Genomic DNA, 22,293 nt, shown 5'->3' with positions numbered 1-22,293 from the left:
GAAAGTTCCCAAAGTCTTGCTGTCTACCACTCTACTTGGTAGATTATTCTAAGTGTCTATGGTTCTTTGTGCAAAGAAAAACATCCTAATGTTTGTGCGAAATTTACTCTTAGGTTTCCAACTGTGCCCCCGTGTTCCTGATGAACTCACTTTAAAACAACACTCGATCCACTGTAATAATTCCCCTCATAATTTTAAACAGTTCAATCATGTCACCATTTAATCTTTTACTTAAACTGAAAAGGCTCAGCTCTTTACTTCTTTCTTCATAATCCATCCCCTTTAGATCTGGAATGAACCTAGCCACTCTTCTCTGGACCTCTTCTAATGCTGCTATGTCCTTTTCATAGCCTGGACACCAAAACTGTACCCAGTACTCCAGATGAGGCCTCAATAGTGTGTTATAAACCTTGAGCAGAACCTCCTTGGACTTGTACTCCACACATCAAGGCGCTATATAACCTAACATTCTGTTTGCCTTCTTAACGGCTTCTGAACAGTCGGGAAGTTGACAGAGTTGAGTCCACTACAACTCCTAAATCCTTCTCATAAGGTGTACTCTCGATTTTCAAACCACCCATTGTGTATTCAAACCTAACATTTTTACTTCCTACGTTAAATACCTTACATTTACTGAAATTAAATTTAACCTACCACTAATCTGCCCAGGTCTGTATGCTGTTCAAGTCCTTCTGTAATGATTTAATGGATTCCAAATTATCTGCCAATCCTGCTATCTTGGTATCATCTTCAAACTTAACCAGCTTGTTACTTATATTCCTATCCAAATCAATGAAATATATACAAAAAATAGCACCAGCTCTAGCACGGATCCCTGCAGAACACCACTCTAACATCAGAAAATTCTGATAAGGTTCCTCACACCATTACCCTCCGTTTCCTGTGTCTGAGCCAATTCTGCACCAATCTAAAAACATCACACTGAACTCCCACTTTTTTTAGTTTGATGTCCAACTTCTCATGTGGCACCTTATCAAATACTTTCTGAAAGTCAAGATAAATATCATATGCTACACTTTGATCATATGCTTTTAGGGATGCACCGATACCGAAACGGTATCTGGTATCGGCCTCGATACCACATTTTCTGAAGTACTCGTACTCGTTAAAAGTCCCCCGATACCGGGGACCGATACCACGGTCTGAGAAATGTCTATGTTTGAGCGGCGTGTAAGGGGTTAATCACAGGCGCCGAGTGCCCGCCCCCAGGCCCCGGCTGCAGCTCAGAGCGGGGAGAAGGCGAGGCGAGACATGTCAGCCGTGTGGAACTATTTCAAAGTGAATGAAGACGACAAAACAAAGGCGGACTGCAAATTGTGCTCAGCGAAATTGTCCAGAGGAGGCTCAAAAGGTAGCGCATTTAACACAAGTAATTTAATCAAGCACCTAAAATCCCAACACGACAACGAGTACAAAGAGTTTACCCACGCTTCTAAACCAACACAACCCACGCTGCAGCAAACTCTTGCAAGACGAGAGAAAATGTCCAGAGACAATCCACGTGCTGTGAAAATAACACAGGCAATTATCGAGTACATTGCATTGAGTGACCAGCCACTCTCGGAGGTAGAAAATGTGGGATTCCTGCGTCTCCTCCATGTTCTGGAGCCCAGATATGATGTCCCAAGCCGCCGCTACATGACTGACACGGAGCTGCCTAAACTACACGACTCCGTGAAAAAACATATCCACAGCCTACTGCAAGCCTCCACTGTGTTTAGTTTCACCACGGATATTTGGACAAGCAGTGTTAGCCCCGTGTTGCTAATTAGCCTAACCTCCCAGTGGATAGACGAGAGTTTCACGCCGCAACGAGCCATATTACATGCGAAACAATTCCGCGGCTCGCACACCAGCCAGGCTATAGCGCATGTGTTTGAGGACCATGTTGTCCAAAGCGGCAGAGTTTACAACAAACTGAAAAAAATACTTGAGTTGCACTGTCACTGTTTAAATTTTTTTTTATAATTATTTATTCTGTAATATGTTGCATACAACATGCTTTCATTTTAAATAAATGTTCTTAATTCCAAACTAGTCCCTTGTTTTTTTTGTTAAATTATATGACTAAAGCTGTTACCTGTAAATTTAAATCATGTTTTTATTAAGTACTCAGTATCGGCGAGTACTGAAATGCAAGTACTCGTACTCGTTTTCCAAAAAAGTGGTATCGGTGCATCCCTATATGCTTTTGCTTCCTCATAGAATTCCAACATGTTAGTAAAACATGACCTCCCTCTTCTGAACCCATGCGGACTGTTCAGAACAACTCCTGTACTTCCCCATGTGCTGCTCAATCTTATCCTTAATAATTCCTATCATTAATTTTCTTGTGATGCATGTTAAGCTTACTGGCTTATAGTCGCTTGGATCTGCCCGGTCACCTTTTTTATATAACGGGATAATATTTGCCATTTTCCAGTCCTTCAAAATCTCCCCAGTGCGCAGTGACTTCCTAAAAATATGTGCCAAGGGTTTATATATGTACTCACTAGCCTCCTTAAGAACTCAAGGGTAAATATTATCTGGTCCTTATGATTGGTTTGATTTTGGCCTATTTAATCTGAGCAGTATTTCTCCCTCTACAATTTCCAAATTCTTCAGTACTTCCTTAGTAGTCCCTGTTACCTCTAGGAGGTTATCCACTTCCTCACTTGTGAAGACCTAAGAAAAATGCAACTTTAGAGCATCCGCTATTTCACTGTCTATATCTTTTAATTACCCGTTACTATTTCTGATGCACTTCACCTTCTCCTTGACTGTTCCTTTACTACTAAAATACTGAAAGAATCTCTTAGGGTCGTCTTTTTGCCTTATCTGCTATATTCCTCTCCAAAACTGTCTTTTATCCTCCCTAATATCCTTCTTAATGGTTGCCCTCATATTCTCATACGCCCTACGATTCACTTTGGAGTTATTAGTCTTATATGCCTTATAAAGCAGTTTTTTTCCTTTGCAGCTTCTTTTTTAAGCCCTTTATTAACCCACTGTGGAGTGTTTGTTTTTTTGTTTTTTTTTTTAAATTTCCCATTAATTCCAAATTTAGGTGTGTACCTGTCCTGCATTACATGTAAAACATTTTTACACATTGCTCCTCGACTCTCTCCACACTTAAAAGCTTATCCCAGTCTGTCCTCCTTAGACTTTGCCACATCTGCTCAAAATTTGCCCCACCAGAACTTCGGCAAGAGTTCTAAACAGGAAATCAGTATAGCTTTTTGACAAATCTACATTAACAAAAGGACAAATACCTGCACACCTGTGTGTCCGTCCAGTTGCTATGTCTGTGTCATTCCAACAGATGGCACATCATAAACATTTATAGTAATAAAATGCATTACATTTGTTTTTCCAACAGATGGTGCATCATAACCATTAACACTGCTTTTACAAATCAAACACCAAATGGCATATGACAGAAATAGGAATTGCATTTTTCATTCCAAAAGATGGTACATTTTATTACTACAAATGTGATGTGCAATCTGTTGGAAAGACAAATGTAATACATTACTCCATGAATTACAAAGTACATTCCAATAGACAGTGATCTGCAAATGTTAATGCCGAGGTTTACGCTGATTTCTTAAATTTCAACCCGTCTTAGATGGGAAGCACATTTAGTGTTTAAAAAAAAAAAAAAAAAAAAATATTATATATTATATATATATATATATATATATATATATATATATAAATAATTACAAAGCTTAAGTAACAAGCTTAAGAATCTCAGAAGAACAATGTGAAGCACAAGCACAAACCCTAAAGGCAAACACAGATTGTTGGCCTAGAGTTACACAGTGAGAAAAAGCTTGGGATTGTACTGTCCAGTAATCATAAAGAAAAATAAAAACTCTTAGATCATAACTGTATATCCTCAAGTGTGGGGTCTAAGTGTGAGTCAAGTGGTAAACAAGCAGACATTTATCAGGGCAAAGGGAATTTTGAACTGCTTCAATACATTAGTCTGTTATGTACTTAATTAAGCATTTATTTGTTACGGTCAAGGTCGTAACATCAACACTAATTAACCAGTGTTCACACTGTACATGAGAAACAGATTCAAAACCATAGATGCAGTCTTTCTGATGGCAGCAACTTTCAGGTTCGCTTTAATTTGTTTGATGTATTTGCCCCCAATATGTCGCTCACTCTCTTTCATTCAACACCTGTTCGACTTCACTCTCTCTCCTGTCCAGCCAATCTGTCACTTTGATTTCAGCCTGGTCAGCCCACTTCTGGGCAAGGCGGTTCTTTGACTCCAGGCTGCTGGTGAGACACACCATCAGTGGTGGCAGTTGGCTGTTAATCGATCTTCATGACTTAAGGGATTAAATGGATCACTGGCTGAAACTTCAGTCTTTGAAACGCAAATACAGTAATTTCAGATTTTAGTATTTTTCCTATTAATACATATCTTATGAAAGGCAATGCAGAACTATGCTCACTGGTGATTGTCAGACTCAAACTGTACGCCATTAGATCTGATTTCAGCAAAGTGACCCCCAGTCCTAAACATTTGGAGAACCACTGGTCTAGAATTCCAAGGAGTAATTTTGATGGATCAGTATGGTAGTGATTTAGCCAAAGGTCAGGTTATCATTCTAGAACAACCTGGTGGTAAACTCAATATTTTCTGACAAATTTCTAACTATCTAATTAATATAACTGTACCAATTTAAAAAAAAAATAAAATAAAGTCACATTGAAATAACAAAATATTAGTGTAAAATCTGTTGCTAAGTAAAATCTGTGAGCCTTGTTTGCATACTTTTGCAAACTATTTTATTTATATATATATATATTTATATAACCTCCACAATCTCCTGATATGACACCCTATGATTTCTGGTTACAGGGTATGGTGAAGAGGCGCGTGTATAGAAGGAAAGTTCATATCATCAATGACCTGCACTGGGTTAGAATACGGACTGTAGTATCATCTATTCCCCGCAAACTTTGTGTCCGGGCTTTAAATAGTACTATTCCTTGTTGGTTTTTGTTTGTTGAACATGATGGTGAACAGGTTGAGGCATTCCTATAAATCATCTTGCACATATGAAGTATGTTTTGTGAATAAATTGTTTCCGTCATTCAAATATCAACACACACACACACACACAGACACACACACACACACACACACCCACACACACACACACATACAGAGTGAGAGAGATCCCAAAATTAGATTCTCAAAATAAATGAACACAAAGAACCTAATTAGTAAACAGAAAGAAAGCCTTTGCTGATCCACATAGCTCAATTATTCAGGTGCAGAACCCATGGTGCTAAGCAGGTTGCAGGGTTGCTTGTCCACTGGATCACCATTTAAAACACAGCTGCACATGAAGCAAGAGATTTGTACCTTATTCTACAACTTCAAACTCTCCAGTAAATTACAAAATATAACAATAAACACAAGCCTGCATACACAGTAAATATTATATATATATATAAATTCTTTTTTTTTTTTTTTAAAAAAACAAAGTAGTATCATTTAATATCAATCTACTTGCCATTTTCTGGAAACACCCTATTTAACTTGTTACATGAACAACAGAATCAGGGTGTTGATACTTTTTAAGCACAGTTTGAGACAAGAGAAAAGGTTCACCGGAGAAAATTTATAAAAACATGAAGTAGACAGTGAAAGGTTCTCGAAGAAGAGAGAGAGAAAAAAAAAAAGATTTTTCCATATATGTAATTCTGGTCATAATTTTAAATTTGTAGTTATGCAAATGCATCAGTTTATTGAAAAATGTATGTGCACTGCTGCATACATGCTCTTTCACGAGCAAGTCATCAAATACCTTGTTTCTGTGTAGTTAATAACAAAAGGGCAACTTTCAATGAAGGCACCAAGTTTAATTTTATTTGTAGGCTAACTAAATGGTTTTTTGCATCTCAAAACCCTTGGTTGCTGTATCTATAATTATATATGTGAAATATCTCATCTCCAGCTGGTTATGATCAAGCAGTGCATTGCAAAGTCACTACAGAAAAACAGATATTTATCAAGCTGCACTGAAGTAAAAAAAAAAATGGAGAAATTACCTTAACCAACAGTTTTAGTTCAAGTATAGATTGGCTTGATAATCGATAAAGGTCTCCAAAAATATAGATTTACTTCATAACGTCTGACTTTGAATAAAAACAACAATGGGACGTACAAACAGATGAAGTCAACTAACAAATATACTACAATGATTTGGCTGTCAACATTTTTTCACTGGAACTTCAAATGACTTGAGTCTTACTTTATATTTTCTTTCGTTCAAAAAATCTAACTCGCTGAAACATGAAACACTTGCCAGAATTTTGTTTAAATGAATTATCTGTCACTTGCACTGCAATACTCTGAATCATTAATACAATTAGTGTTAGCTCTCTGTAAAACAGCAAGGGTCTAATTTATTAAAATGTGGACTGAATGATCTTCACTTTGAACATATCATTTTTCCCTAAATGTTACTAAAAGATTTAGAAAGCTCCCTTACACATTAATAAAAATCTTGAGGCTTTAAGGTTTTCATAATTGATATAAGCTGCTCCTCTCAAATTTTTCCAATATTTTGTTGTTGCTTACATATAATCATGAGCAACTCTCCAGACTGGGAAACAGTAGCCCAGCTGTACACATACAAATTTCACATGTTGTGGAACATTTTAAAGCCAATTTCAGGTTTTATAAATTCCATGTAAGGAATAAACAGTGTAAAGCAGATTATACAAACAAGATAAAAGATTTCACTGGTGTGTGAAGAAAGCTATTTAACTTTCCACTGCATATTGTTCAAATGCTCAGTACATTTTTATTCACTTCGCTTACAATCACATACATACATTTATATATATATTATACATACACAATACAGAAATCCATTTTAAAACGTAATATCAACGTTTACATCTTATTTTTGATATATACACTTTCATTTCCATTGTTCAAAATTACTTAATTTCAAAGAACTGTTCAAAAAAATCCAACTGCAGGTATTTTCGACTGATTTCAGAGGTTTTCAATCAGATGTCCATATTAACTTACTATCTACAACTAACATATGCAGAATAAATAAGTCAAATTAGTATTTCTCGAATTTCAATCTTTAGAATAGCGTTCCATAAGGAAAGTTTCCCTCAGTTTTTATTAATCAGAAAGTAACTTAACTGGCAATTCGACTATTCAAAAATATCTCAAATTCGAACTCCAAATAACCACATTACATTTTGGATATCTAAAATGTACTTTTGACTTATCACATTAAGGTAATAAATGTTTTAAATGAATGCTTTTCAAAACTTCAGTTAAATCAAATTACACTCCGCTGCTCTCAACTAATGAGATTATTACTATAACTTGTAAATTTATGTTTGGTAACTCTGAATGAATACCAATCTAACAAAGAAGCGTAAATCAATTCGTTCTTATTTTTTTTTATGTGTTTCTAATTAGTATTTCTTGTTACCTTTTTTTCTTTGACATATAGTAAGCATCAGAATATGACAGACGGAGCTTGCCGCACACGAGTCCGCTCGGGCTTTACATTATACCTTGTGCCTTTCGACTCTTCAATTCCACCCGGGGGGTAAACATTAACATTATACATAGTTATTGTCTGTTTTTACCTGCATTATTATCAATCTTTAATTTAATATTGTTTTTGTATCAGTATGCTGCTGCTGGAGTATGTGAATTTCCCCCTGGGATTAATTGAGTTGCCTCGAAAGCTTGCATATTGTAATCTTTTTAGTTAGCCAATAAAAGGTGTCATTTTGCTTGGCTTTTCTCTACATTCATAATGGCTAACACGGTACACCCTAGTACCCCTGGGATTAATAAAGTATCTATATTTCGTGCCACACGTTAAACATACTTTAGAGAGAGAATTTTGTGCTAGTTAAACAACTTGCTCAAATTCGACTTTTTATTTTCAAATGGTAACGATAATGTATCCCGAGTAAATTCGCTTCTTTTCTATTCAAACTTCTTGCAATCTAGACATCGTGTTAAACCAAATGAACTTCCACATGCGTCAAACGCAAAACCATAATGAACTGCAGCGTTTTTCGAAAGCTATTATTTACCTGCTCCATGAAACTAGCATAAGAGCAGCTTAAACGTTTGTCTGCGCTATGCTATTTAACTCACGTTTACAATGGGTACTTTTCAAAACTCTTCTCTGTCTAAACGAATTACTCTCCTCCTCACTGAGCCTGAAATACTTCTTACCAACCCACGAGTTGAAAAAACCCACGTGCAGCCAACACCGACTTGACACGCCCCTTCCTTAGGTCCCGCAAATCGCGATAACAGTAGGACGCTTCTGCACTAGGATATGATTGGATGAACAACACCGGCGTGTAACTGGCTTTCTGGATTTTTCCTGTCAGTTGGCTAATTTGCTTCAGTTCGATATAAACACCACGTATGTTGTAACATTTCAGTACCCATCAAATAATACTTGATTTCTTCCCATCACTAGCTTATCCGCCTATGAAACTGCATATTGGCTTGAAAACTATAAATACGCCTTCTGATATAAATAGTTCCCTTTTGACAATATGACAAAAATGTAATAACTACTTTTAATTTGATCAACTGCATGGCAATTTCTCATTTAAAAACATTCAGGAGATCATGTCCAAGCTAGTTTACTTTATCAAATAAATCAGTGGTTCTCAAGTTTAGTCCTTGGGTGAGGCTTGCTGTAGCTACAGTTTTTTTTGTTCCAGCCAATTCGGCTTTCAAATGCGCTCCTCCAATTTAAGCAAGGTGTTCTTTCCCAACCTGTAGATTTAAAGGATTTCCTTGAATCTTGTTAATTTAGTCAATTAATCTGTTACTTACTAATGACCAAAATAGTGGGCCTGAACCTAAAGTAACTGCTGCCTATCAGCACTCGGTAATGTTTGCACCCGTGTCTACTGCACTCCTTGTTAAATTGTCATTATAAGGGAGCCAAGTCCACAGCAAAAACGTAAATTAATAGGAAAATAACAAAAGACAATTAAAGCATTTAAAATGAAGGGAAAATACTAACATCTTTAAGGGTTTTATAAATGTTAATCTGACACTACTGTGAGCTTTTTGAATGCAGAATAAGAACTAGCAAACTAAAAACCATCAGATCATTGAATAGTAAAGTGACTTGCTGATTTTCAAACTGACTGGAACAAAAACCTACAGCCACAGGGTCCCCAGGACTGTAGTAAAGGGTCACCAAGGCCTGAGCCCATCTCAGTGGCATCTGTTGCATGAAGGCATCCAATCTTTCATGTCAAGACCAGTTTAGACATACCAGTCAACTTTTTCTTTTTTCCAAATTAATAATATATCAGTATGGACAAATACACAACAATGAAAATTAATACTGAATACCAACTGAGATTAAACTGGGCCTAGGTACAGTAGATAGTATACATCCAACTAGAAATACAATACTAAAGTAACTTATTATTAAATATACTTCTTAATGATATCAAATTAGAAGCTTATATACACACACAATGTAAATTACTTCACCATATAATGTCATATTTGTTCATTTTTTATAGAACCTACTTTTTCCATTCCAGATTCACTAAAAATCATAGCCTCTCTTGGCTACATAATAAAGCACAAGGTGGGATTAATTTAGGACAGCACACAGTCAAATACCAGTACACACTCACACACAAGCCAGCACTCATCCATGTCATCAGAGCTGCTATTAACCTAAGAGGTCTATGCCTTGACATGGGGAACTGATGTACGTGAAGAATAAACAATATGGAAAAAACAGAACACTCATACAGTGCATCCGGAAAGTATTCACAGCGCATCACTTTTTCCACATTTTGTTATGTTACAGCCTTATTCCAAAATGGATTAAATTCATTTATTTCCTCAGAATTCTACACACAACACCCCATAATGACAACGTGAAAAAAGTTTACTTGAGGTTTTTACAAATTTTTTTTAAAATAAAAAAATTGAGAAAGCACATATACATAAGTATTCACAGCCTTTGCCATGAAGCTCAAAATTGAGCTCAGGTGCATCCTGTTTCCCCTGATCATCCTTGAGATGTTTCTGCAGCTTAATTGGAGTCCATCTGTGGTAAATTCAGTTGATTGGACATGATTTGGAAAGGCACACATCTGTCTATATAAGGTCCCACAGTTGACAGTTCATGTCAGAGCACAAACCAAGCCTGAAGTCAATGGAATTGTCTATAGACCTCCGAGACAGGATTGTCTTGAGGCACAAATCTGGGGAAGGTTACAGAAAAATTTCTGCTGCTTTGAAGGTCCCAATGAGCACAGTGGCCTCCATCATCCGTAAGTCAAAGAAGTTCGAAACCATCAGGACTCTTCCTAGAGCTGGCCAGCCATCTAAACTAAGCGATCAGGGGAGAAGGGCCTTAGTCAGGGAGGTGACCAAGAACCCGATGGTCACTCTGTCAGAGCTCCAGAGGTCCTCTATGGAGAGAGGAGAACCTTCCAGAAGGACAACCATCTCTGCAGCAATCCACCAATCAGGCCTGTATGGTAGAGTGGCCAGACGGAAGCCACTCCTTAGTAAAAGGCACATGGCAGCCCGCCTGAAGTTTGCCAAAAGGCACCTGAAGGACTCTCAGACCATGAGAAAGAAAATTCTCTGGTCTGATGAGACAAAGATTGAACTCTTTGGTGTGAATGCCAGGCGTCACGTTTGGAGGAAACCAGGCCATCACCGCTCATCACCAGGCCAATACCATCCCTACAGTGAAGCATGGTGGTGGCAGCATCATGCTGTGTGATGTTTTTCAGCGGCAGGGACTGGGAGACTAGTCAGGATAAAGGGAAAGATGACTGCAGCAATGTACAGAGACATCCTGGATGAAAACCTGCTCCAGAGCGCTCTTGACCTCAGACTGGGGAGACGGTTCATCTTTCAGCAGGACAACGACCCTAAGCACACAGCCAAGATATGAAAGGAGTGGCTTCAGGACAACTCTGTGAATGTCCTTGAGTGGCCCAGCCAGAGCCCAGACTTGAATCCGATTGAACATCTCTGGAGAGATCTTAAAATGGCTGTGCACCGACGTTTCCCATCCAACCTGATGGAGCTTGAGAGGTGCTGCAAAGAGGAATGGGCGAAACTGGCCAAGGATAGGTGTGCCAAGCTTGTGGCATCATATTCAAAAAGACTTGAGGCTGGAATTGCTGCCAAAGCTGCATCGACAAAGTATTAAGCAAAGGCTGTGAATACTTATGTACATGGGATTTCTCAGTTTTTTTTATTTAATAAATTTGCAAAAATCTCAAGTAAACTTTTTTCACGTTGTCATTATGGGGTGTTGTGTGTAGAATTCTGAGGAAAAAAATGAATTTAATCCATTTTGGAATAAGGCTGTAACATAACAAAATGTGGAAGAAGTGATGCACTGTGAATACTTTCTGGATGCACTGTACTTCAAATGCAGAGTAACTGGACTGAAAATTTGTAGCGCTACTCACAGATACACAGTATTCAGGTGACAAACTGGAAAATATTTTGTCATGACTGAAACCCAGGAATTAGTACTAGAGCCATCTCTTTCTTAAAAAAACAATTTATCCAAATGAGCTAAATAATTTTTTCTTGGCAGTATTGCACATAGCTATACACATATCAATGATTAAAGTATGCATTTTTAACATTTTAAGAAATGTCTAAAATCTACAAGAACATCAAAATCTACAATAATTAATTGCCTTGAAATATGACTGTCAAGGAAATGTATGATTTTGTCTAGAAAGTCTGCTTGCTCAAAGTTCACAAAAAATTGTGTAATGTTGTATAGTAAAGCTCAGGTCTAAAGTATCATGGCATCTCTCTTGGCACAACTGCTAAAATGAAAAATTTACCCATTTATCTCATTTAATTTAATTTCTTGCTAAACAGTGCTCTTTATTGACTAAAGGCTCACAGAGTTTTCATGGATTTGCAAATACAGCAATAATACAATAAATAACCATACAACTATTTAATACATAAACAAATTTTTCAAAGTCATTTTAAAAACATGTAAGTCAGTATATTTGTTTATGCCAACATAAATTTCTCCTAACAAAAAATAACCATGTTCCCTTGGGATTACATTCTTAATGTCACTTAACCAACTATGGATACATTGTCAGTCTATCACAGGGCCCACTTACCAGGCCAATAAGAATTGCCAATTAACCCTGCCTATAACCTTTTGGGGTATAGGAGGAGGACTGGAGTAGTATGAGGAATGACTGTATATTTATTCATAAAATACATGCACACAAATTTTGCTTTTCAGTGGAAACATCCATTGAACGTAACTAATCTTATGGTCATGGGGGCCAGAGCCTCTCTGGGCAACATGGAGCACAAGTGAGCAACAAACCCTGTACAGGGTTCCTGCCAGTACAAATATGAAGTATGGAAATATTATAGACCATTATGAAATAGACTAATCTAGGAGATGCCACATTCATGGAGGTTTTTCCAACTCTCTTCTGTGCTTGGCCTAGCATACGCTTGCTGCTTCTAAACAACCTGATTTACCAGTGCAAAGTATGTCACTATGCCACAATAATGCAGTGCTTGGATGTAATTTGTGCCACCAAGCAGTTTTAAGTAGGGCTGCATTAAAAGCACTCTGCATTCAGGTTCTCTCTCTTTTTTCCATCCCAATTTTATGATACCTCACACTGTACCTGAATTCAAAAAGATGCAATATAACATAGTAACCACAAGTTGGATAAACTTTTTCTGTGGTTACACCATTCTGTAGTTGAAGCCTGTTTTTTCCTCAACTATGAGTGTTAGCCAAGATCAAGCCCTTTTTTTCCTGTTGCTGATTTTGAATATGTGTTTCATGCATTTACTTCTTCACAAATGGGCTATATACATTGGAGTTACCCAGCAATCTGCTGCAACAAAATAAAACGGTACATCTAGACTATTCCCAGGCACATGTGTGAATTACCATATTTCTCCTGTTTTAGCCTCCCTTCATTTGCTTCTGGTCTGTTATAGTGTTGATTTTTAAGGAACTACTTTTAATTTTTAAGTGCCTAAATGGGTTAGCACCTTAATATCTCTCTGACCTTTTACACCTTTACATACCATCTTAGGTCATCTGATCATACACTCTTAGTAGTGCCATGAGCTCACCTTAAACTTAAAGGTAAGCATGCTTTTACAACAGCCGCTCCTAGGCTTTGGAACAATCTACCCGTATATTTTACCATATTTAAATCCAGTTTGAAAATGCATCTATTCTCTTTGGCTTTAAATTAGAATTCCTTTAATATTTTTTTACTATGTTTCATGTTTTTGGTTTAACTTTATCCTGTCTTAGAACAGTTATTTTTACTTTTATTTATTCTAATGTACAGCACTTTGGTCAACAATGGTTGTTTTAAATGTACCTAAACTAAACATTACATTCTGAAAACAGCTTAATCTAATTTAGGTTTGAGGGAAAGGGGTGAGTGCCTATCGCAGTTCCACTGAAAATTAAACGGGAATCTGCAGCCAGTGCTGTGCAATGGACTGACTCGCTTAAGCAAATCCTGAATCAGTTTGTAAAGTAAAACACCAAGGTAAACATGTCTCCTAATAGTAAAACACAAATGTATAACTGTTCATTTAACAGAAGAATTTAAAAACGGTACACACACCAGTATGGAATATTGTGTAATGTGGTATTAATTTCATTAGAGGACTGTCAAATTCTAGAAAAACGTGTGCAACCTGAATCTTTAATGTATTAAAATGACTTGCAGCACACTTTTGGTATATTTATTTTGTGTGACACAAGCCTGCATGTGCTATACCTAGATAAGCTCAGCTCTCATACCAGAGGCTGGCTATAAGTTTTTTGTTAAGTTCTGCACCTGCTCTACACAATGCTGCATTTGGAAGCCTCCGTTTTAAACTGATTTAATTATTCTTCCACTCACTTTGAGTTTAGACAAACTTATTAATGTGTGAAACCTTCAGCTTGTAACTATGTTTCCAAGTACGACACTGTAATGCTACAGTTTTAAGGATATAATCATAAAGATTATGCAGGTCCAGTTATCATTGTGAAGACATTTTCTGTAGAGCCTAACATACTGTATGTCTGCACAACAACTTACATTTCCCTTTCTAAGCAATGAAAATAATTTTATGTTTCAATGGAGAGTTATAGATATACTGGTCTCACTATTTATGTTACCTATTAATTTACCCAACCATAAATTGATTTTTCAAATCCAAAATTTTACATAACCTAAGATTCTCATATCCTATTTATTAGGGTCATAGACGGATGGACTCTATCCCAGCAACATTGGAAACAAAACACGAAATTAACCTGGAAAAGATACCAATGTATGAAATTGCAGCTATTGATAATTTTAATATGTGTTGTGTAATTTTCTTTAACCCTATATTTCATTTAAAAATGCTCTTTCATCATAAACCTGAACAACAAAGGTGCAATTGATAGTCTAGTTGCTTTTGGGTTTAATAAAGGAAAGAATCTTATAAAACTTTCTCAAACCACCTGATCCAGTTTAGAGTCAGAAGCAAGAAGCAACAGAACATAAACTAACAACCTTGGATCACTAGACTTCAACTTAGAATGTAGTGAGATAAGTAAATGTTCTGGGCCAATACCAATTATCACTCAAATCCTGTGTCATATCTGCCAATTAATATACAGGCGGGCCTTTGGTTATGACAGTCTCACTTTACAGCAATTGCACAGGCATGAACCAGCACAAAAAACCCAACACATTTTTATCTTCAACATAATTTCAATCAATTTTCAAGTAGCAACTTTTGTTTTACACTTTTGAAGAAAGTAGATGACTAATTAATAGCTGTTACCAACACCGAGGCACACAGAACAGCATGGCTTTTGTCACTATTTTCAATCATTTTGTGTTTTAATGCGCATGAGTGAAAAATTGATACAGCGGCACCTGCAACTACACAGTAAGCTCCATCGGCAGCTGTAATTCCCATCGTCTTAAGGGCAGATGTATACTATGCAATTTTTCCACATGTTACATCAAGAGATGTAACACTTTAATGACTTTCTTTTATTGCTAGCTGATCGGAAGCAAACATGCAGTAGGCAGTTGTGTAATTTTCTGACCTCACAGTTTGAATAATCCTGTGCAATTTTTTAGACTTTATAGTACCCATGCAATTTGACACTGAGTTACAGAAAGAAAAAACATTTTTATTGCACCAATTGTAAGTGATTAAAAAAAAAGAAAATTACGGAATCTATGCTTCTTTATTTAAAGTATAAACATGTAGTGATTCCAGTAATCTGCAGCTGCTACTCTCAGAAAAAATATACAGAGGGTGATTTTCTTACCACATTTTGACAAATTTGTATGAAATATTGAAATAGCAAACATTTTTCAGTACAAGATCCAATTTACATACAAAATCGTACACCAAAACAAGTTTATATTACACAGATTTCTTGTTCCCCACCTCTCAATGGCTTTGATGGCTCTGATATAATGAAGGGTGCGTATTCTTGAAATGATATAGGTTCAAAGATTGCGTCAGAAATCCATTTTAATGCAAGTAAACACAAAGCAATTCTGTGCAACTCAATGCATTGTATGAAATAGTATTTTTTTTTTTATCCATATTGCAGTGAAATGATGTAGAACGACAATAAAAAACCCCAAATGGCCCAGATGGTTAACTGGCCATCTCAGATACTCTCTCCTAGATGGTAACTATTCTGGAATTCATTACAATAATGCAAAGTATATATCATGACCATCCCAATAACCAGATATTAACTCAGCTGTGCACTTATTGGAGATATTGGAGTGGCCAGTCAAACCACTGCCACCAAATGTCAATAGAATGGCATCTCATTCCTCCAATATAGTTATAGACATTTGCAGAATCTGCACAGATGTGGATTTGTTACTGTTTGGTGCACTAATGTCCTATTGATGCAATTTAATTAGATGCTTTAAGTTTTCAGTTACATTAGTTAACACCTGCATTTGCCCAACTTCTAATTTCAAACTGCATGTCTGTTCAAAATACAAGTAACTAAAATAAAAAGGAAAAATTAAAACAAATATCAGTGTGAAAATTGCATCTGAAGCAACACACCACAGCACCTACCTTATCACTGTCATCATTGCTAGCCTGTTCACGATGTGCAGACTGATGGTGAAAAGTAACTTCAAGGCCACCTGAAACATAATTAGAAATAAAAAAAAAAAATGATTTGGTTACTTGATACCAGACAACTGGTAGGTAAAAATGAGAGACATGGCAAGAGAAGACACTTCATAAACATTTATTTGCTTAGCCAATGTTTGTATCCAAAGTGAGGTCAACATAACTGAGTAAAGATCAGTCTGGGGAACTGTTTGGGAACAAGTGTTACAGAACAAGTTTCAAAATTGACCAGCACAAGTAATGAGCTTTAAACAAAACAAAACCATGCAAGATTAACCAATCTTTCTTTAATTACAAGAACCTATCAAAGTCATTATAAGTTAGGCAAAAAATTCACTAAGCAGAGACTTCAAATGCTTCTTACATTTACATTTATTTATTTGGCCAACGCATTTTGGATAGACTTACAACATTTGAAATACAATTGGTTACATTTCTTTTGTTTTTCCAATTGGAGCACTTGTGGGTGAAGTGACTTGGTCAGGGTCTCACAGTGTCAGTAGCAGGATTTGAACCCACAACCTCAGTGTTTGAAGTCCAAAACCTTAACCACTGCACCACACTGCCTTCTTGAACACATTGAGAGTGGCAGAATTTCAGATGAAGGTGGGCAGCTTTTTCCACCAGCTACACATGAAGAGCCTGGATTGGCCAGATACTGTTTATCAGCACACCCAAGGGGCTGAGAATGAGCATATGACCTCACACTTGTCTCCTTAAGTGCTCACCCGTTGACTACTCTGTAGGCAAGCATTACGGATCTGAACTGCTACAGGAAGCCAATATATTGGTCTGAAGAGAAAAGAGATGTGCTTGCCTCGGCTGGTGGAACACCAGAAACGCCATTACATTTACAATCATCTGCAGCAACTTGGGAACACATCAGTACTTAAGCCAGTAGTCCAGACATGAAAGCCTTGACCAGGAGTTGTGCCGTTTACTCTGGCACATATAGACTGATATTTCAGATGTTGTACAGAGTGAATCTGCAAAGCAGAGAAACTGCTGCAAAATAGTCAATGAAAGACGTCTCGTTATCAAATACCACCACAAGGGTGTGCACAGACTTGCTGGTTGTTAGTGATAATGAGCCAAGCTGAACAGAGATGGGCCACTGAGTAAACAGATGAGCAGGGAGTACGAGAAGGTCCATCTCTGCCAGGTTAAACTGAAGATAGTGTTCCTTCATCTAGTTTGCAATACCACTGAGATGTGCACATATTGTAGCTGATATTGTATGGTTTTCTGGAGACATGCAGTGACTCTAGCTGACATCCTTAAGGTCCTATGTTTTTTTTTTTTAAAAAAACACAGACAGAAAAACTCTTTCTAAATAAAAAAATTAATAAAGAAAACTGTATTCTCATATTTGCAACATCTCTAGTATACTACACATACAATACATGTCATACTCCTCCTCCTCCTCCTCCTGTGAATTGTGGCTAAGGCGTTCAACTGTAAGCCTTAAAGTTCTCAGTTCAGTTCCTGTCTTCAACTCATGTCGGACCATTAGCGAGCAACTCAGTCTGTTTGGTTAAACACATTATTTAAAGCTGGAGCACAACCATATTGCATTCTGCTCTCTTATGACATCTTTGATAAAGACCTTGTCTAAACATACAATAATATTAATAACAAAACAGAGGCATTCTAAATTTTTTAGTGTAACAATCTGGTTAAATATTTTAATAGACAAGTGCACAGTTGCAGAAAACCATTTGACTGGACTACTGATGTGAAAAAGTTGGTAATGTTGGATGTATGGTAGGATGAGCACACATTAAAATTCAGCAAAATCTGTTGTAGCTTTTTAGTTTGTGATCTGCAGCTTTCATTCATTTAATTCAGTGACATAGAAATATATGTACTTATTACTATTCTACATTCTGGTGACTTCTTTATCCAAAGCAATTTACAATAGGAGACACATACAGTATATAAGTTCAGTACAGTTTTCCCTGCCATTGAAATTAGTGGGCACCCTGCCAAGTAATCTTGATTAGTCTATTGGGTGTGTTGGATTGGGCATACGGGAATTGTGGGTTAAAGCCGTTGTGGCAATCTGCTTTGAAATAAGTTAATTTTATTAAATCTTTTCAACGTGTGGCATGGTGCAGCCAAGATGTCCATGGTGTACATATAACTTATACACATACTGAATAATAATAATAATAATAATTCATTACATTTATATAGCGCTTTTCTCAGTACTCAAAGCGCTCTCCACACAGGGAGGAACTGGGAAGTGAACCCACAATCTTCCACAGTCTCCTTACTGCAAAGCAGCAGCACTACCACTGTGCCACCTCTGAGAATATACTCGCGGATAAGTCAGGACTTGATTTTACCGTATAATTTCTGGTATTTTATAATGACGGTTGAGAGAGTAACCACGGAGCACACTGACTTTTTTTTTTTTTCCTATGTATTGTGCCTACGTGACCACACAGTAATACCTGAACTAATCTGAAGCAACATTTGCACTGTTTAGTGTTTTTTTGTATCTCACGCCCTCATACACCTTTATCGTAAGAGCATCCCTTATCTACAATGGATCATTCGTTTAGAAGAAAATAAGAAGCTGGTTTTAAATTAAACGTCGATGTAGCAAAAGAAATTGGTAACTGTGCTGCTGCAACAAAATTTGATGCATTTGAAAAACTGATGCGAGATTGGAGGAGGAAAGAAGAAGATGTTAAAAAAAAAAATTTAAGTGTCGCATTTTTGAACAGCCATATAAGTCGGGGTCCGATTTTATGATCGATTTTTCGGGTTTCAAGACCCAACCTATACGTGAGTATACACAGTACTCCTATTCTTAATCTGACATTCTTTATGTCAAATGGCTGCCAAAACTACCCTCACTTTGTGCTACTTACAATGCATGATTTGGAGTCAGGATGCAAACAATCAATCTTCTAACTAGTCATGCACTGTTATTCATTTATAGGTTATATCTCCAGAGCCTGAAGAGTGAAAAGTCTTGAAATGTGACATGCCTTCCATCTAAAACACATCACCAGTTGTTTCAAGATATAAATCTGACACTGCATTTAGTCAATAAGCTGTAAAGAAGAAAACACATGTTCTCAATTATAACCCCATTTCAAAAATTTACTTTATAATGTAACGCGATTACATGTAATTTTATTAATTAATTGAATTGCTCAGGTCAAATACTGAGTTGGAGGTAGCAGTTCAACTGGTTAAAAGCCATTAAATAGTGATGAGTGAACCCTACAGAATTTGCTTTGCCATGAGTTTGGAAAAATTACAGAAATATCTGCAAACTTCACCAAACACTGTGGAGTGCACTGAAGTCAATAGGGAAGGAGGCACTGAACTAGTTTTTAGTGGCCTACAATGGTGTTTTAAGTGTCCATGTGGGCTGAGGAAGTGTCTGGCAATTTTGTTGGGTGGATTATTGTAGGAAAAAAATGTTGATCTGAGCAGTGAGGCCACAATGCTGACCACTGCATCAGTGTGTCTCAAACAATAAAGAATGCAAATGGAACAACAACCAAAAACAAAATAACAAATGTCTACAAACTAAAAGTTAAAATTAAGAATAAAAAAAATGTATATATCATTGTGCTCCCAGGGTTTCATTCTTGAGCAGAACATTAGCCATTTAAAACAGTGGAGGCTATTTCCATTGTTTAAAGTCCTGGTACAGTATCGCTCAGATGCCTGTTTTGTTTACAATCTCTATGTACATAATTTGGACTTTTTTCTTTAATGAGGAAGATAGAAACTCCTTATAAAAACAGTAATAAATCTTTTCTCACTGTCATTTCACAGGGTGGCATGCATTGTCTTTCTCGGGGAGGGGGATTTATTTTGAGACCCTAGCTGGGCACATGGTTAATTTACATACATAGCCATGCACCACACACAGTGTTACTAATCATAATATTCTCATCATGGTCGCATAATGTACCCTCAAGTGAAAATACTATAGAGAGGGCTGGAGTACTGATCAGCTGGTGACATCACACATGCCTGAAGCAGCTTTGCAACAATCATACAGAAAAGTACCCGTGCATGAAAGTTCTGCGTAGATGCTACAGCTCTGCGATATCACCCAGGCCTTTGTTTGAAACTTTGTTTTCTTTGTTCTACATAGGCCAAGGGAAATGCCTCACAGAGTAACAAATGCACTTGACACATTTACCCTTGTACAGTCCCCTCATCACATACCGCGGCCAGAATGTCTGATCATCCTCCACTGTTGTGCTTGGTCTCTCTGCAGCTCACCAAAAACCTTCCACTGTCTTTTGTACAAGGCTGCTATTTATTCTCTTCTCTGAAATTTGTTTTGCCTAAATTCCCGAGTCTTCCCAAAGCTTGTTGAATGCAGCACTACATGTACCTGTGCGACAGCTTGCTGTCAATCGCTCATCCACTCCATCATGGGGCACTGGGGAAAAAATTTTCGCCTAAGCTGGCCGCAGGGTAAGTTTCTAGGGAAATATTGGGTGAACAAGGTCAACAGTGAATTCTGCATATTTGTCGTGAAAAATGCCCCCATTAAAAATGATCTGAAATATTAATTTTGTACTCCATTTTAAAATGTCACATTTTAATTTTAAATAATTTATAATTTAATCTTTTGCCTACCATGAATCACCTGTTCCCATATTAGCTTTTCCCTAACTTAACAGTGTGCCTTCACCTTTCAAAAAAGACTACTTTTTACTGCTTGTAGCTCTGAAGTAGTAGGTCACATGGTCTATCTCAGCACTGCCACCCAAATCACCAAAGTCTAACTTGTTGTTCCTCTCATATTTATATATATATCTCACCTGCCTGAAGCATAGAAGCCATAAACAAAAAAACAAAAAAAAAAAAAAAAGATTGTTTTCTTTCTCTTTTGTGATTTTATTTATATTAAAAGATATATTTTCTTCTCCAAGCTTTTGTAAATGGTGTAGAAAGTGGATGGCGACACTAGAGAAGCTGAATATCCCAAAAAGAAAGGCTCTTGGCAAGCAGCTGAAGAGCACAATGCACTGTCAAGTGCCTCAGACTGACTGTTATCCACACTTGAACCCTAGAAGAGACAATAAGCAAGTGATGGCTTCTTTATAACGTCAAGAGGGATGGCAAGCCAATATGCCTGCAGCACGGCACGCAATTGTAAGAAAAAGAAAGGCAGCAGCTGGCAACAAATTAAATATTCCAGGGCAGCATGCAAGCAAACCTATGCGCGGATGAGTTCACTTCAGACAGCTGCACAGGGAGATACCTTTCACAAGAATGTCGGACCATTTACCTCAAGCACACCCTTTAATATAAGAACAGATTTTATAAGGGATCTGAATGCACCAGTCTTCTTATGATCAGAAGAAAAGGGATGACAACAGGACCGGGACAAGAGCACAGTGAAGTGAACGGCAAAGAAGAAATACCATCTCTCCATAATTTGCATGTAGCTGGCAGTAGAGAAGTGGGGCCCTGAAGGTTCTCAAACACACACCCAAAAGTTAAATCCCTGCAAACGCTGTGCTACACCAACTGTTTCTATCACCATTACCGTTATGATGTAGCCTGTTCACAACAGTCTTTTAGTTATCTTTAAGAGGTAAAGCATACAATGCCTTTTTCAAAGGAAGACATGAGATGGCCAAACAATATCTGGCATCTCATGCTTACTTAACTTGCCAGTGTGATTTTGAATATATACAGGTACCTTTCAAAAGTATTCAGACTTCACTTTTTTCACATTTTGTAATGTTGGCAGCCTTGTGTTGAAATAGTTTAAATTCTTTTTTTGCCCTCATCAAATAACACTCAATATCCCAGAAAGACAATTTGAAAATGGGATTTTAGGATTATTTGCAAATTTACTTAAATATAAAAAAACTGAAATATCACATGGACATAAATATTCAGAATCTTTGCTATGACACTTGAAATGTGGATCAGGTGCATCCCATTGTATTCACCAATGCCGAGATGTTTCTACATCTAGTTATAGAGTCCACCTGTGAAAAGTTCAATTGATTGGACCCAATTAAAAAAAGCACACACTTGTCTAAAGAAGGTCCCACCGATTATAATTCATA

At 37.1% G+C, this 22,293-nt stretch overlaps 1 protein-coding gene across 1 annotated transcript in view; it reads right to left on the bottom strand.

Moving 5' to 3' along the window:
• rnf38 (ring finger protein 38) overlaps window positions 1–22,293 on the bottom strand; it is a 225,456-nt gene that overhangs the window by 87,737 nt on the left and 115,426 nt on the right. The window contains exon 2 of the mRNA XM_028805790.2: window positions 16,166–16,236. Within this exon, the coding sequence (XP_028661623.1) occupies window positions 16,166–16,236 (71 nt within the window). The remainder of the gene's footprint in view (window positions 1–16,165; window positions 16,237–22,293) is intronic.

This window comes from Erpetoichthys calabaricus, chromosome 7 (genome assembly GCF_900747795.2).
Source record: "Erpetoichthys calabaricus chromosome 7, fErpCal1.3, whole genome shotgun sequence".
Lineage (NCBI taxonomy): Eukaryota > Metazoa > Chordata > Cladistia > Polypteriformes > Polypteridae > Erpetoichthys > Erpetoichthys calabaricus.
Note: the sequence above shows the minus strand (reverse complement) of the source record. Positions and strands in the feature narration are given on the sequence as shown.